The sequence below is a fragment of the Pocillopora verrucosa genome, chromosome 1, assembly GCF_036669915.1.
Source record: "Pocillopora verrucosa isolate sample1 chromosome 1, ASM3666991v2, whole genome shotgun sequence".
Classification (NCBI taxonomy): domain Eukaryota; kingdom Metazoa; phylum Cnidaria; class Anthozoa; order Scleractinia; family Pocilloporidae; genus Pocillopora; species Pocillopora verrucosa.
In genome coordinates, this window is record NC_089312.1 from 11,528,365 (window position 1) to 11,547,350 (window position 18,986).

Sequence of the window (18,986 nt, forward strand, 5' to 3'; positions counted from 1 at the left end):
TTTGAATGAAGAACAGACAAAGGAACTCGAGTGTGACATTTCATGTAAAAAAGAAGCGGTATTCAGCAACCTACAGCTACGACATCTGATCACATACATGTCATACAACTTGTGCCAGCTAACTGCGGATGGAAAATTAAGCACGAAATTTAGCATTACGGAACTGAAAAGCATTTGTGACTTTTTGGACATTGAAAAGGAACATTTCAAGCGACGTAAAACTCCTTGTAATGAGGCTTGGATAATTTTCCTGAAGAATTGCTGATGCATTGCAAAGTAAAGTGTTTAGGGTGTGTGTTCTATTTTACTGCCCTGAGGCACTTTCTCGATTACGCGTCTATGTTTTTGGGAATTTTTCTGCTTCATATTTATGCCGTTAACAATTCCTGTTGCTTTTGGATTACTTGCAATGTAACTTTAATCACTTTCTGAGGTTTTAGACAGGCAACAACTTTGACATTTACACTGTCCCCATTCAATCTATGCCGAAATGAAAATTCCTTCATGCTGGAGAAAAAAATGCAACAGTGCAGCAGTTTATAAGTCACGAAGAAAATAAAAAATCCCGTTTAAAAACTTAGATGCAAGTATTTTCACATCACTTCCAATGCTGCAAAGCAGGTGGCAAAAACTCCGCAATCTTGCTATGACACCTTGATTATTCTCTCTGGCTTCCATGATGGGTAGTTAGCCCCTGAGGTACGAACGTTTTAGTAAGCTTCATCAGCTTGAAAACAATTAAGGAAAAAGAAGGTGGAAATGTAAACTCTCCGCTATAAAAATAAAAAAAAAACAACAAAAAAAGACCAGAAAACAAAACAAAGGAACCAGGCGAAAGTTTAGTCATACGTGTTACGAAATTTTGTCATGGTACGTTGAATCGGTTCCGCGATGTACAATGATAAACTTCTATTACAAATATTTATGTATTACACCCTACAAGTAAAGCGTTAAGCGAGTATTGAGTAAGAGAGTAGAATAAATAGCCTCAGAAGAATAAAATTTAAAGCACTCATAAGAAAGCTTTTACATAATTATTAATTATACATGTAAATGTATAATGTACATGTACAGGTGAACGCTGAAAAAACATCAGAAATGTACTGTGTAAACATATTCAATTATTTACTGTGATCATAAGAGCTACATACAGTACGATGGGCGGATTGTTGATGTCGGCTTATCTTTAAAAAACTTGACTTTTTGGGAAATTAGCTTTCTTAGGGTTCAGAACGCTGAATTACGAATTCTTTTGAATCGACAAACTTTACGTGATATTAGATGACGTCGAGTAATAGAATGATTTACAAAAATATGTATAGGCGTTCTTAATACCGACTCACAGATGTTCTCAAATGACCAAAGTTTATTGTGTTCTCAACAGAAGGCGAATCCTGATTCACAATGGATCTTTAAGTATGCGTTTTCAGTTTTTATGAAGGCTGATCTTATTAACATGGATGTAACCCCAAAGCTCAAGCACAGCTCTATCATCATGCGATAGTTGATTCGGTGATTCTCTTTCTTCCAATATAAAGCCAAGGGTAAATACGACTTTTCAGATTTCACAGTAGTCTAGTCTCTCGCCAAAATCCTCATCTGCACAAAATGTCGATATGTTTGATTGAGATTCTCCGCTGGTCGCGTATCAGGTCTTGTGTTCGTCAAGCGACTGTTGCCGAATGACGGCTTTCCAATTCTGACCGACGCTTTCCTCATCTTTTCATATGATTGTTGTCCTCGTATCCTCACGCCAGTGATAATTTCGTAAATTAACGACAGATAAAGAAGCACAACAAGGACTTCAGGCTGTATTCCGTCCATTTCAAGTCAGACCTCACTGTTCAAGAAAAGTGAAAGTTGATTGCTCTTCTCAAAATACACATGTAAGTCTGCCATTTAGCAGTCGACAATCGACGACACCGGATGCAGAACACATGTACGGAACTAAAGATAATTTTGATATGCAAATTACTCACGTCAGTCGAATTCAACTTAAATATATTATAACAATTAAAGAAGAATGACAATGTTGCTAAGTGATCGCTGCTAGTCACTTTAAACGTAAACAGCATGTTTAAGAAGGTATTGAGAATACAATTTCTTAAATCATTAGGCGTATTTACATTACTTAAAGAAAAACATAAATTACTACCTGACATGTTTATGTTACACCATATCATACATTACCTGAATGGACTTGACACTTTACGGTTTATATCAGCAGGTGACAAGGTTTACTCAGATATCAGACTTATCCTATACTACTGCATACATATTAATAGGGCAGGAGAGGTTTTATCTTCAACATATCATGAATTGTTTCACACTTTTTTTTTTGCAATCCAATAAATTTCTAAAAGAAGTTCAAAGCAATTTTTTTTAATTATTCTGAGCCTCAGGTTTGCCCTTGGTGACCATTGCTGTTCTTATCGTTAAATTGCGTTCTTGTTAAGGTGAACTTCCCACCTTCAAGAAGCGTCTCTACGCTCAAAATTGACATCTTTTTTTTGTTATTTATTTGATCGTTTACTAAGCAAGTTGTCATTTCGCTGCCGTTGAAGCAGATGCGAAGAATGTTACAGGAAGCGTTGCGGCATGGAATAATTGAACTAGTTCTGCGTACAGTGATGTATCTGATCAGGTATTTTCAGGGTGTTTAGTGCGTAGATTGTCAGACAAATGACAAAAGAAAGATGTCAATTTTGAGCGAAGGGACGCTTCTTGAAAGTGGGAAGTTATTTAAGAAAAATTTCCAAAGCCGAAGTTCAGACACATGTGTTGCGAGCTCAACTCAATGTCCGAACTTTCAGGGTTTGTTTACATCAAAAGTCACGTGATACTACACGTGAAATCTAAAACCCAAAAGGTGAATTGGAGAACCTTAACTCTGAAAATAACAACACTCGCAAAGTGAAAGGTCTGGTTTTCAGAAAGTTGCTTCATCTATATTTTTCAACATATATAATTTTTCAGTTGATCTACACAGCATCCTCAAGAGACCTTTCACTATTACCATCGCTATTTCTATCAGACGACCCAATGCTTTCGGCTGCTCCAGTGTTGGTTGCAGGGCCTAGGAAAAGATTACGTGCTGCTTTTCGCATGTCTCGGCTCCTCCAAAAGTAGATGAGTGGGTTTGCAGAAGAGTTTATCAGAAGAGCTGAAATGGCTAAGTTCAATTCAGTTTTACTCTGATTGCTACTGGTGAATCCCAGAACAATTTGCACAACAACAGCGGGAAGGAGGAAAACCAGGAGAGCTAAGAAAATGTAAACAATGGTTAACGCAACTCTTGCTTCTCTTTTATAGGCGATATTGGCGGTGTTTTCCTCTGAATGCAGGGCATGAATACTGTTTCGCTTGATGCTGATAATCAAGGCTATCTGAGCAGCAAGAAGATACAGCACCAGAGTGCCGGCGATGACCGAGGTAATGGTTTGATTGGTTTCTTCGTCAATACCCGAGTAGCGGAGCACAACGATACCAATCCATACAACCCACAATATGATCATATTACGCGCGGCCTGTGTTGTCGTAACTTTAGCGCGATAATGCAAAGGCTTGGATACCGCCAGGAAACGGTCGGTACTGAGGTATGCGAGACATAGGAAAGAGCCACCCGTGCACAAATGAAGGAAAGCTTCATACAGAGAATGAACAACTTCGGAGTTACAGATGGTTGATGGGTAGTGCAACATCAAGCGCCATGTAACAAACAGAGGCTGAGTAATCAAGCCAACTAGTAGATCTGTTACGGCCAAACTAGAGAGAAGAATGTTGGCAGGGACTCGAAGTTCCTGAGACTTACAGATTGTGCTTATCACCAAAAGATTGCTAAGGACTGCAAATATGGCAAACGGTGTGTTTATCACGATAATTGAGATGTTTAGATCATAGTGATAGGACTCGCCTTCCAGTATTTCTTGACCGCAGCTCAATTGACTTGTGCGATTTGAAATCATAGTTGAGTTATCTGCCATCTTCTGCAAGAAAAACCAACGCAATGTGTTTTGTTTCAATAGCTCTCGCTATCTATGAAGAAGCACAATTGAATTTGAAATAAATAGGCAATAACTCTGATAAATGTCACAAGTCACTGGAAGTAACTTGCCTGAACGTTGCATTTATAGTTCAGCCTATAAAATTCTTCAGAATTACAGACTGTACAGGTTCCACAGAGTTGGGAAGAAATTTAGGAAGATTTTACTGTACAAAGATAGCTCTGTGCTATTCCACGAGGTTACTCTGATTCATTTATATTCATTCAAACCATGGCATTGTCTGCACGATATTGAAAGCTATCTTACACCTCTTTCAGATAAATTTAAATCTCACCATTTAACATGTTTCTGTATATTGGATAAAATAATTCTTCATGACCTCCTTAAAAGTTTTTATAAACACGATATTTTCTAAAAATTACTTTAACACGTCTCGGATCTATAAAAGGCTAAAAGTGAAATTTACTTTCACCAAAAAACTCAATATTACTAAGGGCCCAAATCTCACAGTCTTTCATGGTTTGATTATTTCTTCAAAGCCTTCATCATTGTCAAGATGTATTAAGAATGAAAACCTGAAAAGTTTGCACGTCATATTTCGCAATGTTTCCATATCTGCCATTAGCTCTTATTGAAATGTCACAGTTTGTTTTCCCCTATCAAGAAAAAGCTTTCAGGATTTACTCAACCACAAGCTGGATGTCGGCGACGCCTTTTTTGTGCAATTTCCACTTTGATGTAAATGTCAAGATAAAAAACCTAGTCGTGAAACAAGAGCAATCTCTTCATGAAATGTTCTGTCAAAATAAAATCTGAAATTATTCAGGACTTGGAATTTTCACCGATCAACCAGCCTTTTAATAACATTTTCTTTCTAGATCTCAAATTGCTTCATAAAACCTTACACAGAGTTGAGTCAGCCAAAAGAAGAGGCAACACTGAGTAAATTTCGAGAAAAACAAGAGAAATGATATCGAGGTTTATACTCTATGATTCAATGACTCGCAACCCATCTGAAGTACTTGTATACAAGAGAATTCCCAAGATCTCCTTATTTTAAGTGACAATTTCCCTTGGTCTAAAAGCGTCTTTGCATCTGTCATTTAAGGCTCCATAAGTCTATAGTACTATTCGATTAATTTTTTTTTTTTTGGGGGGGGGGGGAGGGAGGACAACTGAAATGACTCCAGAGAGTATTTTTTTATCCGGCGAATGAAATCGTGTACGCAGGCAAATTTCAACAAGAACAGAAAACATCCTCCTTACCTTCAGTCTGTAGCTTCTAAGACTTTTCTATTTTCGAATGCAACTAATTCGTAACAATTGTTCAGTGGTCAACATTTCCTTTAATTTTTCTCTAGATTATCACTTCCGTCAATTAAAAATTTTCCATTAACCTCAAAACACTAGAAAAACCTCAAAGCCATCTTGTCTCAATAAACAGCTGCGACTTTGTGAAACCAAACTTATTGAAATGAATAATTAGTTCCATCGTTTTTTACTATATACACAGCTACAAACGTCTTTCTTCGACATCTGAGTTTTATAGTAGGTGTCATCCCATGATCTAAGAACACGATATGAAAACTGAAAAACGAATCCAAACTTTGATAATAACTTGCAATGCGTGTCTTTTAGTATTATTAACATGCATACAAAAGTCTTCATCTATAATGGATCCGTTGGGACTCATTTCACCTTTTCGTTTTTGTCTTCTCATCAGATATATAATCGAAAATTTCCGTGTGACCTTTTCCCAAGAGGTGTGTGTTTATATGTTTTCGAAGATATGTTTTTTCAAATCGTTTTTCACACCATATTTAAAAAACATCGAAAAATGATTCCAAAAAAATAATAACTTCAGTTTTCCAGACTCCACCATTTCGAGAGTTTAAATCCATACACGTTCGCGTGTTAGATGTCAGATGACCGAATTCACACTGCTGAAATAAGCTTTACGTACCCATACATTACTTATTTGGGTAGACACACAGCCTTATGAAAAGTATTCTTTTCATTTTGGCTAAAAAACAGATTTTGTAAGGCGGGTATCAACCCGCGAAGGTGGGAAAGAAGGAATACATTGAGGTAAAAGTTATAATCTATATGTAGTAACTTAATTCTCCGTCAAACGTTCGTTAAGAATATCGTATTCCCAACTGCAGAAGCTTCCGAGCTTAAGGTTAATGAGGGGCATCGACCTTGGATCGCGAACCTTCATATTAAAATATAGAGTTTTTATTTTTTTCCCATTTATTTATGTTCTTATTTATCTAATAATTTGCATGTAGGTTTATTAAAATTCAATAAAAATTTGTGTACTTTCTTCATTTCATGGTTCTTTTGTAATAAACATTTAAACTAAAAAAGGTATGATAAAAGGGAAATATAAGACAAATATTCTTTCTCTCTCGCCTGACTATTAATATTAGACAAAACCTTTTAACAAAAGTGCGTCAAAATCATGCAATGACTACAATTACAGTATGACTGAGAGATCAACTTACCCCTCGAAAATAAGGACACGAATGATATCAAAAAATGATCACCAAAATTTTTATTTTTATCTCTGTCACTTTTGTTCACGAATCTTCGATGAGTCCTGACAAATTTGATGAGTGAACAAACCAAACGCGGTGGTTATTTTGTGAGTGATACTGCTCTAAATCAGTAGTTCTTTAGCAAAAACATTTTAATTCTTTTTTCCTCTAGCTGCTGTTACTGAATCAACAAAACAGAGCACAGTCAGGGCTTCTCTATTTGTTTCATAACAAAGAATCCGTTAAATTCCCCATGTATTACTTTCAATTTTAAACAAACTTTAATTTTAAAGCAAACAACAGTGTCGTCAGCATGCTCTATACTCTCATAGAGCTCTATACTCTCATAGAGCACGCTACAATAAGCCAATCAGAAATCTTGTTAAAATAGTTAAAATAATCTGATTAGTTGAACAAGACACTGAAGTGTATACCGCACAGATACCAGATTTTCTTTTATTATACCTACACATGGTCGAAAATTAAACTTGTGACACGCAATTTTGACTCTTTGGCTACTCGGGGGTGAATATTCTCAGCTTAACAATCCAGAATTAAAAGAGGAGATGGGATCACCCCAGAGAGGGCATGAAAAAATTCTAAGTTCCATTTATTGCGAATAACTACTAATTTTAAGAGGAATGACTAATCTACCCGAGGACATTACGTTATAAAGCAAAAACAGATCTTGAGGGTGTTCTGTATTCTGAAACAATTTTAAAAACCACTGACGAAAACTTCTTGTTGGTGTGATATTTAAACGCACACAAACTTGCTCATTGGCGGACATTATTTGCACGAACTTCGGCACGTCTTTCCTATTTTTAATGAAACGTAATCTTGTTGCTTCCCGTACAACAAGTTGGGATATAATTGCTTAAATATAAAATTGCGAATGAGCTAATAATCAGGATTCCGAAAAAACGTTCCTGCGGAGAACAATAAATGATAATTTCTTTAAAAGTCTGCGAACTTATATAATTCGGCAGAAACGCCAAGCATCAAGGCTGTGGATTTTGATGTTACACTAGGAAAAGAAACCGAATAAAAGACATTTTAAAATCACCAGGAGGCAGCCAAGTTATTTCAAGGATTTAATTATATTTCATTGAAAACATCAATTTATTAACTTAGCCTAGTTGAAGTGCTTGAATAACAGTGTTGTTTCTCTCCGAGGTAATGGGAATGAAATGTATATCTGAAAATCAACGGACAATCCTTGATGTATTATTAATGAATGGTGTCTTTTTCAATGCAGTAAACTTACCAGCTCCATTACACTTTCTTTTTTATTCTTTCTGGCGTATTTTTTTCCAAGGGCGACCCAACTCTGGTGTCAGCTGTTCAAATGCAGAGGCTTTGTTCCACTCACCAATATACCAATGATCGAGGAAGCCAAAGTGCGCTTGAACCCAAAACCAAATCAAAATTCTTATCACCCTGGTTTTGCAGCTGAATATTCAGTGCTGACCAATGTTTATCTTTCACCTTTCACGACTACTTCCCTTGATGTCAATTTTTTTTAAACTACACAAATACCATTTTTGTGTTGTATTTCGAATTTGTTTGGTGAGGCGGTTTGACATTACCGGCCAACCTGCTCAAAGGGCCTGCCTTTCATTTTTCAGATCATTATATGGAAAAACTTTTGCTGATTTGATTAGAGAGTTTATCTGATTTAGAATATGCCAGCTTGTGGGAGTTTAAACAAATGAAAACAATTTACTTCAATTCTGAATTTAGCGCAGAGGTTTTTTTCTTTTCTTACTACACGAAATTCTTTCAGAACGCGTACGTTTCTGAAATGTTTGTCTAGGAAACTAATCACTATACTGACAAGTTTACCGCCTGCGTTCTTTACACATGAATGGCATTATACTTGACACCAGATGTTCTGCTGCTGACTAAATTTTAATCCCTACTGAAAGTCACACGCGCTAAAATCAAAGCGAAGAAAATACCAGAAGAATGCGTTCAGATTTTTCCTTCCTTTACCAATTCTCATTCTTCATGGTTAATCATGTGCATTGCAAAGTTTCTGAAAGCTTCGATCAAGAATGATATGTTCCTTTACAAAAAAACATGTGCTCCCCATCTGCCAATCTATCATTCATTTTGATCTGCGTAACACGGGTTAATTTTTTAAGCTATTCTTAGTGCAAGAGATATCGATCATACGTGAAATTGGTATAATGGATGAAATGAGTGATAAATAAATTTCACGGGAGAGATGAATATTTTATTAGAACAAACGGAGAAAAGTAACAATAAATATGCGTTACTGACCAAGAGTGGGTCAAGATGGCTAATATCAAGCCGTCCTTAACCTAGAGGCTCGGTCAACAATGGATTTCTTAGGGCAAAGAGATTTTGCTCCAATGAGGATCGAGAATGACTATGTTTGTAGGACATGAAACCCACGAGAGTCTTTTTTCTCTATTGTTTTTACTGTCTTCAACCATATTTTGCGACTTCATCGCCGACATTTTTCAAAACTTACGAACTCTGTGAGTCCTCTCTATACACTTTTTTTTCCTTTCGCGTTGAATCATTACAAAAACAAACAATGGGCGTAACTTTTAATTTACAAAATTCAAAGTTATTGACTGTTTCTTTACCGACAGAAGGAATCTTTTCAGTTACACGGCCAAATTGGCTTGTGGCAAATCATCCAGTTGTCTATTTTCGTACTCAGCCACGAGAAATGCCATTACCAAAGCCGCTGAGAAAGTAACTTTCGTTTTTTTTTTATTTTTTTGGGTTTTTTATTTCCTCCCCCTCCTAGAAAATTTCTCTCTCTGTAAGCGATACAAATTGCGTTTTAGCAGCCATAATCCGAAAAAATTTCGACAAATGACCTTGAATTGAGAATGGTGAAGGCTTTGCCATTCATTCATCAACAAAAGAGAGTGAAGGAAAAGGGGAATGACGTGTTAGCAGCTGATTGGCTATGTCAAACACACATGAAAAATTATCGTATTTTTTCATGGGTATTGGTACGGCTTTTCTCATGGCTGGGAATCCTTGTAGAACACCGTAGTTTATATGATAAATAACAATGCGACATACGGCTTTGGTGCGTTTCACTTTAGTGTTAACAGATCATGCGTCGTACCTCTTAACCACAATCACATAACTAAAAAGCTAGGGAGACGTCTTCATTTTAGTGCGTTACTAATTCCCGCATCAGGAAAAGCTTTTGATTTGAGGTCATATTTTTCCGTAATGGACAAATGACCAGTGTGGTTAGCAAAGCATTTCAATCCTCTGTTATTATAAGAAGCCGTCAGTACGGAGCCGTCGCTTAACAGTATTATGATGAACGAAATTAACACAGATTCCCACTTACCTAAGATGCTGAATACCAATTTGTACTACAAATATATTAAGCTTCTGCTGAGGAGAACTAACTTTGTTGCAAAACTTGTGGATACCCAACAAAGCTAATACTTTAGACTACACATTTGATGGCAATCTCGAGCAATGTTAAGCTCGTTTAATTTCTTTTGATTTAGCTTTATAAAATAATTCAAATAGTACGCGCGCTCTGATTGACCATAAAACCATTTTACATGAGCGTATGTAAACACGGTTTTCGTTCCTCTTTCATTAGTTATTTTATAAAAGAAATGTAAAATGGTTTCCGTGTTTACATAGCCTGATGTAAACACTTGGGAGGTTGGGAGAACACTCGATAAGCTGGAAACCACTTTGCTTCGCGTCGTGGTTTCCTACGCTTATCTCGTGTTCTCCAAACCTCCCGCGTGTTTACATCAGGCTATGTAAACACGGAAACCATTTTACATTTCTTCAGTATATTTCACACCAATATAGAATATGTAAATAAAAGATTAGAGAAAGTTTTTTTGCAGTATTTCAGCCTGTAACACCTATGGGAAGTAGTTTTAAAAAGTTTTAAAGCTTACTTATTTCCATACCTAACTATAATTGAGATTTACACGTCCAACCATTTTCAGCAGCTAGCGTTGTTTAAAATTTCACAAATGCTTCTGTTAAGTATGACAAAATACTGGTGCCCTAGTACACGCAGTAGGTCAATGAGCCATTTCAACCAAGTGCTATTTTACCCGCTAGCATGTCATTATACACGGGTGTCCTCCCTGAAAAACTTCGTGTGGTTCCTTTCAAAACGCTTCTGTGTTCTTATCGTCCCTTATAAACAAGAGCGAGGCTGCAGTGTCATTTCCCTCACTTCCCATAATTAAGCCTGCCAGATTGTCTTTACATTCACTTTATCACATGTTTCTCGTGACGAGTCGCACATTTTATTCTTCAAGGAAATCAAAAAGCAAAAGGTATCGTTCGTTAAAGTTTGACATTCTTAATCTACAACAGTAAACCGTAGTACACCTTGATACGTCGAGTAGGCAGTTTCAGAATGACGAAAATACACGTGGAAATCATTTAATAACGATGGGTGAAACCGGATATATTTTTCTAAACCATGTGAGTGTACCTGTCTTCAGTTGAGGTCGTTTAAGGTTCCTCGTTTTCTTTGTGGGATTTTGGCAATGGAGTGTCTTCGTCGACATTTATTCACAACGGAGTAACGTGTGGCCTTGTTGTTGACTCCGAATACAAGCTGTACAGATATTCCGATTAGATAATTGCCTTCTGTTAGTTTCATCCAGGTAAGTGAAATTTTGTACAATTTTTACCTTTTATTTGCAAATAAAGTCGACATGGTCGGTAAATATTTAATAACCTTAAAGTAACGAAAAAGTCAATTAACCCCTCAGAAACTATGACAAGCACTCAAAAATAGTGAATAACCAAAAACCAAGAAAAGCGAGTGATTCAACTTCTTATGAGATCATTATGAAACGCCCATCAATATTTTTCCTATCCATGCATTTTCTCATTTTAGGGCAGTAGATGGGATACATTAAGCTTTTATACTTTAATTATTTTCTCCTGTCGGCCCCGTCAGTGAAATGTTGTACATCTTTTAAGTTGAAAAGGAGTTAACTTAACAAAGACCAAAACTACGGTGTTCTCGTTATGTTTCGTGAATTAAAGATTAATTCTTTTGTGAATATTTTTCGTCGTTATTTTTACTTTGGTAGCCTTCTTTTAACAGACGGTTGGTAACAAGAATTACAGTTTCGTCAGTACAAAATAATGAAAAGAGCGTATGAAAGGTTGGATGAGGCACGTCATTCTTTCTTGTTCTAATTTGTGATGGTATTATTTGAAAACATTCTTACAGTTCTCTTTTGAATTGTTGCTTTTTTAGTACTAAGTAATTTCATCGTTCATGTTTTTTCAAGATATCAACGACGGAGAATAAATTAAGTTTTTCTCGCGAACCCAATATTTGCTTTCTCTACGTCGTTTTGCGCAAGTTTCGTTTGGACTTCTGGTCATGGACTTTTTCAGTTGTTCAATTTGTTTACTCAAGGTATTCCAAAATGTAGCCAAGGAAGCACAAAGATGTATCGTGAAGTTCCCTTCATCTACAAAGGTCACTAACTTCCTGCACAGTCATTTTCATTCGCTGAGAATCATTTACGTTCCACTTTCACTTGCACAATTGCTTTAACTCTGACATCTGGGCCAGTCAGAAACTGGCATTCCAATACAAGTAGGACAGGTCTTAGCTAAAGTGCCACCAAGTCATATAATCATACCAAACTCCATGTGGACATTGGTTTGTTTTGTTCAATCAAACAGTAACGTTGTAGGTGCTTTTGCCATAATTGGTAATAATGGGCAAAAGAGTGAAGTCAACGTGAAGCACTAAAAGATAAGACAATTAAGTGAACAAAACAAGCAAGCGACAATCATGAACGCTCAACTGCAAGCCACCATTATAATAGTTTAACATTCAGCCATAGTTTTCATTTCTTGGTATAATATCCCATTTTGGTACAAGACAAAGACAACTAAAAGCAGACTCTAGCCCTTCTCACTATGCAAGATCAAAGAAAAATAACTTTTGAAGACTGAATAATGACTTGTATTCGAGAATTTCGTTACCATTATTCTGCCCAGGTTTCCCTGCCAATCACTGCAGTAAATCATTTTAAACTTTAATTTTTGCATAGGGGCATTTACTCGTCCCTTTATTCGGTTAACCTTATCGCCCATTATTTTTATGAAATGGTGGAGATTTTGTAGAAGAAGGTGTTGCCTACGCGAGCCCATGTTGTCTTGATTTATGTATCTGTGTGCCAATTAATCAATGATACTTAGTGTTAGAGAGGTGGAAGGACATTTATATATATGTTATGAGAATTGGAAGGGACGGTACGGTTTAAAGTGATTTAGAAATCGAACGCCGGTAACCAGACCGATATATGATATGGAGATCATTGACCGTGGTGTCGCTTCATCCTCTTTTTCTCTTCTGAGTTCGTGCGAACCAGGTATCTTTGGAATTCACTGGACATGATATTGTATCCTGATGAAAAGCTTCAAATATGAAAACTCAAAAAACCGAGAAATTTGCGTTCAACGTTGATAGAGTATTGAATAGCCTTGTCTTTAGCGAGCCAATTATGATAAAACATATCCGACAGGTTAATCACCAGTCGCCATTAATGGGAAGTTGGGTGAGTTCATCGTAAATGAATTGTGGGACATGCGCTAGCATTTTGATGGGCGTGACTTCACCGTGTCAATTATTTATAATGTCGAGTATCTTTAAGCTAAGTCTCTTGACTTGAAGACACAAGAGAAAATTCGCTTTCAACGGAACTGTTCTAGACAAACCGCTTGAGATGAGTTTACTTACCTCAGTTTTACACTATTTGATTATCACAACTGTTTTCCAGACCTACACTCGTGCCAAAACGACAACAAGTCTCCATAACATCCAGATTAAAGGTAAGAATTAATGTTTACTTTTATTGATATATTGAGGAAGTTACTTCTATATGACAATACAAATAAATCTCTCACTGCGGAGATCAGATCGGCTCAGATCGGTTTTATTCCAATTTCAAAGCAACGAACTTTTAAACACATCAGAGTTCTTTGTAAGTCATAAAGAAACACTTCAACGGTTTCGCTCGTATTGTTTCCGTCTTTCATGCAGACCATAAATAATTTGATCGATACTACATTCAGATGGACCTTAGGATGTATATTTCACAAACTAGAAGCCAAAAGACTACGAAACGAAATAGTAGTGGAATGTTAAATCCCTTATTCAAAAGTTTAACATGTTATACAAGCGGACATTTTGTTCATTGGTCGTACGGGGCTCGGAAAAAAACTACACAACTCGCAAAATATCCGCCCGTATCATATGTTAAACTATTGATTACGTGTATATATTATCAGTGCCGTATTTTAGAGATCCTTAATACAGATAGCTTTTTATCTGTTTTTTTATGTAATTAGATTTTTTAGTTTGTTAAATAAATTGTCTAAACAATGTTGATATCTCTCAAAAAGATGGCTGGGATTGGAGCAAGGAAGCGGCTGGAGACATTCATAACGAGCATCAGCTTATAAGACGTCGAAGGTCTAAGGTTTCTGGAAAGATCGAAACTTGCTATAAAACCTTTTTTGCCAGCAGCCTACCTCCGTCAGGATTTCGCAAAGACCACACAAACATCAGATACATATGTCAGCAAGTTCCTGGAAAACCTGCTTACTTTTATTCAACCATGTTTGATCTCAAGTATGGAATCCCGATCTACTCAGCGTACGTCGTGAAGCAAGCACAGGCGAGCCAGTTCGGTACTGCCCATAGAACTAGAGACGAATGGCGGCAGGAACAACCAGGTGAGCAAAGTAATGGATTCTCTGAGGTAATGTTCTCTTGAGTTAATACGTAAGTTTCCACTATTTATTCCAGTATTTTATTGGAAAAGTAAAACGACATTACGCACGGTCTTCCATCCGCCATTTCAAAGCTAACAATTTCTATCAAATTACATGGAATCATGCGCGATACTTATAGATCCAATACTATGACTCGTGAAGTAAAAAAACCACACATGCATTCCACATCATCAGACATTTACAGATATTTCCTTTTTTCTGTTTTTTTTTTTTTTTGCGCTGGCATGCACTGGGTTCTGAAGTCGGTTATCATGATTCAGGGTTACTCTTTCGCCTTGGATATTTTTACCTCAGTGTCATTTTAAAAAGTCATGCTTTGGTTTGTCTAGGGGTGCATGGACTCGCGCAGATACCATGATCGAAATGTAGGTGGAATGCATCAGAAGTTTCTCGCTACACAATGGGAATAATAAATTTGTCGTTGATTAATTTTTCCCTTCTCACGAGAATTAGGAGAATGACCACAATTTTGCCGTAGTGCAAACAAAAATTTTCCACTAACAATGACAAGACCGGCAGGTCCAACAGCTTAAAAATATGTATCTCATATTTTCTCCAGAATCGTGCGAAAAAAAAACATGGAGTTATAGATTAAAACTCTCAAATCAGCTTTGCCAACGATTTACAAACCGAATGAAGACACTTTTCGTGCCGTCAAGAGTGACTTCTTACTCCGGACTAGAGAAGAACTCAGAGATGGGCTTTTCAATCATCATGCCCGTGTGGGAGCTATGTCTTTTTTTTCGATGAACAAATAATGTTTTTTGTTTGTTTATTTTCAAAAAGAACACTTTTCTGAATTCTAATGTAAAGTGCATGACCCGTAGAATAAGTTTTTCTCTGATTTTTTAACTTTCCAGCTGTGATCACTCATCAAGCCAGCGACAAAGCGTATAAAGACCAATCCACCTATGCTAAGGGCCACCTTCTTCCCGCAGAAACATATTCCTTTACTGACGATCACCTTGCTTCAACTTTCACGTACACAAATGCTGTCCCTCAGAAAACGAAATTTAACAGCGGAGCATGGTTACAGTATGAAAAGGAAATAAGAAATTACGCTAGCCAGACGTGTAGCATAAAGGGCGGGGACTTGTTCCTGATCACAGGCATCTCGGAAGCTCACATCGAGAAGGAAGCTCTGAGCGCAACCCAGAAGGATCTTGAATTCATGAAACCGTCCGGCGACAACATTGCTATCCCGAGATCCATGTGGACAGCCGGATGTTGCATCGTTCCCTCGACGGGTGTAGTGGGAGCCTTTGCTGTGATAGGAAATAACCTTTTCAGTAAAACAGCACCCAACATGTTTCAAGTGACAGTTCCACAGCTTAAAGGCTTTCTTCTTACTGGTGTCCAAGGCTTTGGTGGATCGGCAATCGCCTTGTTTCCAGGAAATCCTGGATGCTCTAACCCCGGAAATAATGTCAATTTTCGGAAACGGCCATTGCCTCCTTAATAAAGATGCCAATAAAGGGAAGTTTAAGGAAGGTCGAGAATGAAATAATGAAATGTAATTCATAAACAATTAAAACGAATAAAAGAATAGTTTGGATAGGCTGTGTTTTTATTAATTCTTTATTTCATTTATTCATCCAATAATTCTGCCACTTATTCACCATCTTACTCATCTTTGATAAAATGCTACATTGCATTAACTGTGCACTCATCGACATTTGTGGCACTTGGGAGTTTTCGGAGGGCTCTCAAGAAGCTAGCTTACGCAACGTTCTTGCTCTCTATATTTTCTGTGTCTTCATATCGCGATGAAGCCACGCTTACCTATCTTTATACATAATTAATACTATTTTAATTCTGCTTATGGTCGTGGTAATAATCATAATAATCGTGATGGCGATAATAGTAACCATCCGTATAATTGTTCCGCTGAGATTCGCGCTCCCTGATTGGTGGGGATTGCTTCATATCTCGCTATAATCACCTTGCGCGAGGTGATTATAGCAGGAGCGAAACATAATGGTTTCAACATCAAAACGATAATTTTCAACTTAGTTCTAAAGCTCCTAAGCAATTATACTAAAAAGAATATTCAGTGAGCCTGAACCGATTATTGATCAATCAATCAATTATTGACTATAATTGTACAAATGGTGCATCTTCCACCTAAAACTCTATCAATATTAAAAATTAGTTTTAAGTTCGTTTATTTTCTTGGTAAGGTACAGTGTAAAGATAGTTATGAGGTTGTTGAACCCAACACAACAAATACCGCGCCCTAGCAAGTAAGTTTGTTACTCTATTGAAATCAAGGTTTAATCGTAATAAATTTGATTGTAAAATCATCGGCCAGTCGAGCGAACAGGTAACACATCTATTGTTTCCTAAGGCGTATGTCCTACAAATTTCACTATGTATGTATTTTTTAACTTATTCTGATTGGTTTCATATGTAAAGTGCTTCATATGCCACACAGGTTAACGGTGGCAGATACTGGTTTAAACACCCCGTTTGTTGTTACGCAAGCCCAAGACCTTACTCGGAAAGAAATAATTGTATCTTGTGAAATCACTTGGTTGATTTCTGTTGAGAAATTCGCCTCAGCATTGTAGATGCGAAATTTATACTCTATAATGATATTTGATAAGAATAATAATATTTGTTGATTTGTATTTCGCAAATATCAATCCAGGAAAAGAAATTTTCATCTGCGCATGTCTACCCTGTCCAAAAGAAAGAGCTCAATAGATAGTTCATAGTAATTACATAAACGAGAATATTAAAAATAAAAATCTTCTTAGTTTCTGTGTCCAGTAAAGATGTTATGTGAGCCACATTTAAAATCGATGGGAAATTCAAATCAAAAGTCGCACAATAGACTCCAGAGCTTAGAGCTTAGCTTCCACGAACCCGGATCTCTTTTTTCATGATACAAAACTTTATCAGAAATCTTGCTCATGAATAAGACATGTCCTTGATCCAACACAGCCAGCAAAGAAAAAATTCCAGTATGATTTTCATTCACTCGTATTGCCAGCGTTGCTCTTCAGTGTCTCTGAAAGAGTGTTAAATTGACTCAACAGATCTACTCAATTCCCTTCTTGTTGCCGACCGATATTTCATCAGTAATATACTTAATTAGTCATCTATAACCATCTGGAAATAATCTAGATCTTCTCTTCTTCTCTCCGCCACGACTCATAGTAGATTACGCGGAAAGGAAATTTAACACTTTTTTATAGTTTTTATTTTTTATTTTTACAGTTATTCTAAGATTGAATAAAAAATAAAAGAAAAAGTAAATCAAAACTGAAAATAAGATGGAACGTAAATGCAAAAGAAAGGAAAAATAACGATTGAAAGTAAAATGAAGTAGAAATCAAATTTACGGTGTGAACCAGGTCCATGCCACAACGTCCTGCATATTGCGAGGATAGGAATTTCGAAAGTTAATGCCCATGTGCAATGATGATCTAAGTAAAGTCATGCGTGTTGATTCAAGCTAAGAAATATTTTTATTTAGTAAATGAAAGAGGCATACTCGGATAAAAAAGAAAACTCCAGTATGATACGAACCTACGATCATTTGATTAGTATTTCGTTCTTTATTAATAAGGGGCGCGTGTTAACTGGGTCGATCGTAACAATCGTCAGATCAAATCATGAGTTATTTTGTAAAGGATACCTAAAAGGAAACGTCAGAGGTTATCCTCATTGACGACCGAGTAATAATGAACATTTACTCTACCGAATGAATGGATAGTTGGACCCTGTTTTGTTATAACAATGAAATTCAAAATAATCACCACAGTTACGGCCAGTTTATGCCAGCATAATAATAAGTTCAATGATAATAATAAGTGCAAGCTATGCAGCAGATTCTATTTATTGCATAATTTGTACTTATTGCAACTGAAAAGTTAGACTTTGGTGAAATAGGAAGACGTCTGGGTGACCGATTCCGATAACACCTTCGCGACGTCTAAAGAAATGACAAGGACGCATCCAGACCAGTCGCTTGATCTCTCTAATCACTTCAAGAAGCTTATGGTAGTTTACGGCCTTTCCCTACATCTAGGCAGTTCGGAAAGCCGCAAAATTCTATCAGAAAAATTTATCTTTCAAATAGGCACTCTTAATCCCCACGGTCAGGTATCAACGAGCACCTTTCAGCTCCATTTTCTGCACAGACAACCCGCAATACCTCCATTCGCTCTGAGGAAGGGCTAACGCTCGAAACGTCAGCTTTTAAACTCTTTACAATGGCTAATTTACGTTATCAGTCCAGTCGATAATACTTAATTACCTTGTTATACTCTCTTACTGACCCAAACATTGCCAGTCTTTCTTCGTAAGGTGAGTTCATAGATGGCAAAGGGAAAGCGTTCACTAACGCCCTTCGGTGTATCAAGAGCGTCAATGTTCTTTAGAAATAGGGTGGTCAGAAAGGGAAATTGCAAAATGGGTATAACCAGAGCATTGTTCAGACCAACACAACAGCCCGCTTCCTTCGCTTCCTCCGCTTCCTTCGCTTCCTACGCTTTCTAAAGACCTTTAGTAGCTCACCTTTGAAGTCGGTTCGAGTAGCCATACTATCGGTTTCTTCCGTTCGTTGCTGCACGGCAAAACATTTGAAAATGTGCACAACGCTTCAGTATAAGCTTGAGGT

The 18,986-nt window shown here is 36.9% G+C and overlaps 2 protein-coding genes across 2 annotated transcripts; one reads left to right on the forward strand and one right to left on the reverse strand.

Annotated features, from left to right (window-relative positions):
* Nucleotides 1-506: 506 nt before the first annotated feature.
* On the reverse strand, nt 507-8,150 carry LOC131772603 (cannabinoid receptor 1-like). Its single transcript, XM_059088563.2, has 2 exons — nt 7,812-8,150; nt 507-3,986 (listed from the first exon to the last, which is right to left on the reverse strand). The coding sequence occupies exons 1-2, from the start codon at nt 7,818-7,820 to the stop codon at nt 2,982-2,984; spliced, it is 1,014 nt and encodes a 337-aa protein (XP_058944546.1). The 5' UTR covers nt 7,821-8,150; the 3' UTR covers nt 507-2,981.
* A 5,070-nt stretch (nt 8,151-13,220) lies between these two features.
* On the forward strand, nt 13,221-15,850 carry LOC131772600 (endonuclease domain-containing 1 protein). The gene is made up of 3 exons (XM_059088559.2): nt 13,221-13,393; nt 13,967-14,299; nt 15,220-15,850. The coding sequence occupies exons 1-3, from the start codon at nt 13,288-13,290 to the stop codon at nt 15,816-15,818; spliced, it is 1,038 nt and encodes a 345-aa protein (XP_058944542.1). The 5' UTR covers nt 13,221-13,287; the 3' UTR covers nt 15,819-15,850.
* Nucleotides 15,851-18,986: the final 3,136 nt, after the last annotated feature.

Bases quoted from the DNA above. Each gene is read 5' to 3' on its own strand.
- LOC131772600 (XM_059088559.2), top strand. From the start codon at position 13,288: ATGAGTTTACTTACCTCAGTTTTACACTATTTGATTATCACAACTGTT. The intron at 13,394-13,966 runs GTAAGAATTAAT...TCTCTCAAAAAG, and splicing joins CCATAACATCCAGATTAAAG to ATGGCTGGGATTGGAGCAAG. The intron at 14,300-15,219 runs GTGAGCAAAGTA...TTAACTTTCCAG, and splicing joins ATGGCGGCAGGAACAACCAG to CTGTGATCACTCATCAAGCC.